This window comes from Acartia tonsa, chromosome 11, assembly GCF_053477335.1.
Source record: "Acartia tonsa isolate MP-2025a chromosome 11, ASM5347733v1, whole genome shotgun sequence".
Lineage (NCBI taxonomy): Eukaryota > Metazoa > Arthropoda > Copepoda > Calanoida > Acartiidae > Acartia > Acartia tonsa.
The window spans coordinates 17642978-17649778 of NC_137270.1; the positions used below are offsets into that span (position 1 = coordinate 17642978).

At 31.4% G+C, this 6801-nt stretch overlaps 1 protein-coding gene across 1 annotated transcript; it reads left to right on the plus strand.

The window, feature by feature from the left end:
• Window positions 1–2149: 2149 nt before the first annotated feature.
• Window positions 2150–6683, plus strand: mRpL9 (mitochondrial ribosomal protein L9). Its single transcript, XM_080176754.1, has 7 exons — window positions 2150–2256; window positions 2961–3080; window positions 3759–3857; window positions 4039–4277; window positions 4747–4873; window positions 5750–5861; window positions 6320–6683. Exons 1-7 carry the CDS (start codon window positions 2167–2169, stop codon window positions 6445–6447), a joined length of 915 nt encoding a protein of 304 aa, XP_080032880.1. The 5' UTR covers window positions 2150–2166; the 3' UTR covers window positions 6448–6683.
• Window positions 6684–6801: the final 118 nt, after the last annotated feature.

Below are 6801 nucleotides of genomic sequence, written 5' to 3' on the forward strand. Positions count from 1 at the left end.
AATTTTGCGGATTTTTTTTATTGTGTTGCGGATTTTTGTTTTGTCGAGCGCATTCGTTATTACAAAAAATGTTATGATAAGAGCGTTTATTTAATGTATTACAAACTTTATATGAAACTACTAGCTACGTCTTCATATTTACAGTTTTACTTAGATGACAATTGATGTTTTTAGGTTAAAAAGTAAAAATCCAAAAATAAACATGTAAAAATATTTTTTTTGAAAAAAGTTTGTCACTCTGTTTTCTCTACAATTTCTAGAAGTCTAGCAACCTATTAGGATCTCTAGATTTATTAATAATCTCAAATAAAAACAAATTAATAATACATTTTGTGGAAATTAAAAAATTAAATCAAGAATTATATTTTTCCCCCATCGTTTTTCTCAAAAGATTCATATTGGTATTTTTTAAGTTTAAAAGGGTACATTAACTATATATTAGTAATTATTTCAAAAATTTGATGAGAAAAAATTGTTCTTTTAGAACAAAAAACCTATCTTAAAAAATATGTATGTCTTATTTTTTACATATTTAACGAAAAATAATCGGTAAATTGTAATAATATTAAATTAATTACAAAAACAAAAGTTGCATCTTCTAAAGAGAATCAAATAAAAGTTGCGCCTGTCCCGGGTTTGTGTACACTTTACGAAGTCGGATACTTAAACTCAAATAATTTCTGTAATGTCAAATGCTAATTATTTTTTTTTAAAACTTTGATTCCAAATTTTTAAAAAATTAAAATCAAATGAATTGTCAATTTTAGATAATAAAAACCTGGGAGAAAAATACATAAAGCTGATATATTTTTAAGGGTCAAACTCAGGCAGTGAACTCGGATAAACCTCGCCATACTTGAGCGATACTTGACATCAAAATATTAATTTCTGCAAAATTTCTATGATTAATAAGTAGAAAATGGTTACAGTGTTTAATTCATGAAATAATAATTATGATTATTGCTGTGAAAAAGTTGATTTTATGTATAGATATTATATAAAATTATGTTAGAATTAAAGTGATAACAATTTTTTATTTAATTAAATTAGTTTTGAAGGTGAAGTTTTAAGTAGTTCACAAATAAATTATTTGATGTTTTTTTTAATTGTGTTAATTACAAATTGTTTATCAAAAACTTAATTATATATTTTTTTATGTTTATTTAAATAGGTATATCCTACTTTATTCTACTTATAATTAGATAGATAGGTTTAATTACTTCCCCAGGCTCAGAGTGGTTATTTTTAAAAGCGAAGCTTTTCTATAATTTGGGTCGGTCCGTCCGTCACAGAGGGATAGCTTTTTTTGTTAATTTAGGCATGTTAGAATTCAAATTGTCCTATCGATTTCAAACTTTAATTGCATGATGATCTGATGTTTGGTATGTTGATTTCTGGGACAACTAAGTATAATGTTATAAGTAAAGCAACTCCTAAAATGTAAATATATGTCCATAAACATTATCCTGAATCAAGCAGTTTTTCAACAAATTTACTTACAATTTTGCTTCGACTCTTATACATTTATATTCTAATTATTCAGTTCTGACCACTATATATATTATATAGTGTTAATGTCCGTTTGTCCTACCGTTTCAGTAATTCGCTTTTATAGATGTTTCAATGTCATCCTTGTTATACTATGAATGCATGACTTAATTCTTATAAGCCAACAACGTCAAAGCTTTAATTTTTTTAATGGGAGGTTAACACCTCTTACCACCCCCGTCTGGGACGTCCCTAGAGAGATTTGGTTTATTTTAATTTAAATATTGTTTATTTTTGTAATAACATGACAATTTTAGAAAGCATACTTACCTACCAACTCAATAATCGCGATAAGAGAGCGTTTTTTTCTCTAAGCTATTTTGACTTTCTTTTCTTCATTTTTTATTTGATGATTCCTAGGAAGATTTAGATGATACACAATAATTTAAGCAAAGCATCTATATTCACGTACTCAAGTATGTCCTTAATACCTATAATGTATCCATTGCAATTTTGAGATAGATCTAATATACACGTATATATAAAGTTTATTTTCATAAATATTTTTTAATGTAAAATTTGAGAATTCTGTAATTTTAGGTAGTTATTTTCGTTTTAGTTGTCCTAGGTAATCTAATTATTGTATCGGTGTTTTCAGATCAAGAAGATAATTTTACAATGTTGAGTACGGGAGGCCGAAGCTTACCAAGTTTTTTAGGCCTGAACACAGTTACTAAACTAAGCACCAGAAACACTGTTATTGTAAAAAGGAAAGGGATTCAACTTTAAAGAAATGATTGTTTGTAATTGTACTGTTTGTTGGAATAATTTGCTTTGTGAACTTTAGGATGAGTTATGGTCCAAACGGTCGCTCAGACATTCTAAGCACACCAATAGAACTGGCTTGACATGGCAAACCAAAAATTCCCAATATTCAACAATTTGAAGTGTAATATAAGTGAACAAAATGTAACAATAAGCATAATATTGATCTTTTTTGTTAATTTTTTTATGTGAGGTCGCTTCAGATGCACACAAGAACCTGAAATATATCAGATTTTTTAATTAGACTACAATACCAGTTCTTAAAACGTCTGGAGTAAGTCTTTGTGATCCACCGTTTGACCACCAGCTGCTTTGAAAGTTAACTAAGGCATATTTTTCTTGTGGATTAGTCTTATATTCACTTAAATCAGCCTGTTATGTATTACCTTGTAGATTTTTTTCTGTTAATTTTGCGGATTTTTCATTACTATATCATTAAATGGTCAGTAGTAGGCTGCCAAATACTTTTTATTTTACTAAGATAGCTCAATTATTAAGGGAGTAATAAGCGTTAAAAAAAAAACAGTTTCCGACGGACACCCTGTATATGATAGCTGTGCTACTTTAAGTTTATAATACAGTCATCAAAAGCCCAAGTATTTTTCTTACTGCATAAGAGTGTTAGAATTGAAACCCCTTTACTCTGTAGAGTGTATAAACCACCTTTGGTAGGTATTAAAGAAAGTGCAATAAGAGCTCGAGTTCCACAAAAGTTAATAGATGATTCAGTTATTCACACAGAAGATGATAAATATATGGTTTATAAGGTACTAGCGGCTACGCCCCTAGAGGCCTCTAGTGGCAATTTGAATGTTTTTTTTATTTAGAATATCTAATTACAGAAATAATTGGTTTATGTTTCGTTGGAGTCTCTTTTTCGGGAGGGGTAATTTTTTTCCAGGGGCGATTTCTTCTGATAGGGTGGTGGTACCCTCCCCCAAAATAGTTATAAACCTTCCCGGGACTTATGAGAAGCTACCCTGTTAAGGAGAACCCGATCGGTTCAGCGGTAAGCGAGATCCTTCGCTACAAACAAACAGACAAACAGACAGACAAACAAAAAGACAGACAGACATCGTTCTACTTTGTATTATAGATTGTTTTGGATTAAAGCAGTTTAATCAAATGTTGATAATCTAATTGTGAAGTACTTAAATCTGTAAAACAGAAATTCGTCCATGAACAGTATTTCAATACAGTAATTCAGTAGACTGGAAATGATCATTCGAAAATTAGAAATTTGGAAGGAGCGGAGTTATCTTTTGATTTAAGAAATATATCAATGGAAAAATGTCCCATTAATTTTTTTAAGTTTTACTTTTTATAAAAGTTATTTGATTTGTACATAGGTGGGTGAAGGGGGTTCTTTTTTTTACTATGGCACTTACATAAGAAGAGATTCATCATTTTGTAAATATATGACTGTCAATTTTTTTCCTGTTCAGATAGAAGAAGAATATCAAGACGACAAAGATAATACTGTCAAACTAATCCTTCTCAAAACTGTTGAAGAATATGGAATTAAAGGACAGATTGTTTCTCCGGTAAGTGTGATATTTATTCGTTTGGTGACTTCCCTCGAAAACGAAACACAGACCCCTTTTCGCTCTTATTTTTAAACAGATTGCAAATTATGGGGGAGGAGGGGGGTAAGTTTGATTAGACTGAAAACCTTTTTTTTCCTTAATCGAAAAACTTAAGTGCAATTACTATTTTCTTTTTCAGCCGTCAACAAAGGGCAATCGTGATCTCCTTTTAACCGGCCTGGCCGTTTACTACAACGAGGAGAATTTAAAGAAATACGCCAACATGATCATCCCCGAGAATACGAAGCTCTACTCCTCTGATATTGCCAAGGAGCTTGTGTGGAGATGGGGCAGGATAACGGTCTTCGTGGACATGTCCTGGGATAATAAATGGACCCTTGAGAAATGGCATCTAGTCGCGGCTTTCAGAAAATACAAGTATATTAGTCTTTACTTAATCTTTTAACCTGTGTTTTGCATGTGTGCATATTTTCCTTTCCACCCCCATCACACGACACCTTCCTAGGGTGGGGGAAGGGTCGGTTGGTGAAAGACTTTAGAAAATAAGGAAAAATTTTACCAGTTACAAAAATTGAAGAAAAAATAGAGAGGGGTGAGTGGAATGAAATTCAACTAGGTTGGAAAATCTACACCCCTGTTTTTTTTGTCTTTAATTGAACTCGTTGGTTTGCTTTCGATAAGTTGGCCAGGTTCTATTTCAAGTCCAGACAGTGTCATGCTCAAGACAAAAATCATTTGAAAATAACTGGATGCATCCAACTTAATTAGTTTCAATATATCTAAGTATAGATTTATTTCGTGTTTTATAATTTCTTTTTGAAACAAAAGTATTCTAGCCCCCTATCGGACTTAATTTTAATTTACCTAACTGGTTTTTCATTGCCAGGATGGGAGTAACTGAAGATCAAATAAGTATTCCTGGACTGGAGAAAGGTGGAGTGATAACTGGACCTGATCCTAATATTGACAATAAAGAATTTATTGTTGTTCTTACCATTAATAAAGTGGATAAAGTAAGTAGTTTTTTTTTAGCACTTTTGCTACGTTATGGTCAACTTTTTCCCAATAATTCCTATTAAGGGTTCGACGTACAAATAAAAAATCCTTACACTAAAGTAACAGGATGCCTGTGTATCTGTGTGTCTGTACCGAAGGATCTCGCTAACCGCTGAACCGATCGGGTTCTCCTTAACAGAGTAGCTTCTCATAGGTCCCGGGAAGGTTTATAACTATTTTTTTTTGAGGGAGGGGTGAGACACCCCCAACTCCTCAAAAAAATAAAAAATCCCCCCCCCAAAAAATAAAAAAAATTTAAATTTTTTAACTAAAATTAAAAATGAGGGGGGGCACCCCCCCCCCAAAAAAAAAAAAAAAATTTAAATTTAAAATTAGAAATTGGGTTATTAAATTTGACTCTCTCCTCCTCAAGTGCCCCTAGAGGCCTCCAAGGGCGTAGCCGCTAGTACTTAATATAGCGCCAGAACGATTATTCTAGCTTGAATGTTTTCGTTCCTTTTTTTTAGACAGATAGCAAAATCCAAAAGAGTTACTACACCCATTAACATATGTTTTTACCAATTTATCGCGATAATATTTAATTCATTACACTAGACAGATCTGGTTAAGTTTTGGATATTTTTATATCATTTTATAATATACATGATAAACTCAAAAAAGAACATTAGATATTATTCACATTTTTAATAGTCTTTAAAATACGCTCAGAAGTACGTACAGCAATACAATAGTTTTACTGAAACTACACTTATAAAAAATGTATGGATGTATATTTTTCAACCTTTTTGAATTTCTTTACCCCTACTCCACACTAGGCTATTCACCAATTTACTTTTTGAAATAAACACCCCTGCAATCTATTTGTATTTTAGGTAAAAGTGCGTTGCCGTATCAATCAAGTTAGTAGGAAACAGCCAGATAAACAAGTTGTACCAGAAAATTTCTGCCATTTTTTTGCTGAACCTCTATGGGAGCATGAACGCGAGGAATTATAACAACCTTAATTATTAAGTTGCTACCTACGCTCTGCAAAAGATAAAATTATTCTTTATATTGTTTATTACGTCCATTATGAGAATATATAAGAATAACCTACAAATAGACCAACTATAAGACTTTTTCAGTAACATTTATAAGGTTGATCCAGATCCTCTATAAAAATTAACTCTTCAAATTATTTAGTCATTATTGGACTGTTGCTGCACTTGAAAGATTATGTCATGAGGTTTTACATATCTTACTACATTAAACCAATAAATGGTACCCAAAGTTTTAAAAAAAAAATTCTTTGCTCCATTTAGATACCTTAAATTAAATCTTGATTGAATGGTACAAACTATCAGTGTCCAAACTTTTCCACCAATATTATTAATCTACAAAAGGGGTAATTTTGTTAATCATCATGTCATAAATATGAATGTTGTTATTTTAATATAATGAACAGGAATTGGAATACATGCCGCGAAGACATCTTCCAAATATAATGAGAGAAGACAACGATTATGCAGATCTTGTTGCAAAATATGATAGCTGGAGCGCTAAAAGATTAGCCAAAATTTTGGCATCCTAATTTTATTTTATCTATTTTTGTTTTTCTTATTAATTGAAACTCCCATAAATGTCCTAAGACGACTGACTTCTCTTAAAACTTAACAACACATATTTCTTTTTAATTATTGCCTTGATCCTCCAAACCGTTGTCTGGCTTATTCTTTTTATAAAAAAAAACTTTATACCTATCCTTTTTTAATTAAAACGATAATTCAAGAAGTTGTACTAATATTTTTCTTGGTGAATTTTCAGAAATTGTAGAGTGTGCGGGTGAGTCAAGTGGTAGGGACACTTTAGCTTGTGACTCAAGAGTCCACAGTGAACTCGCATAACTCAGCACACACACACACACACACACATCCTATCACCACCA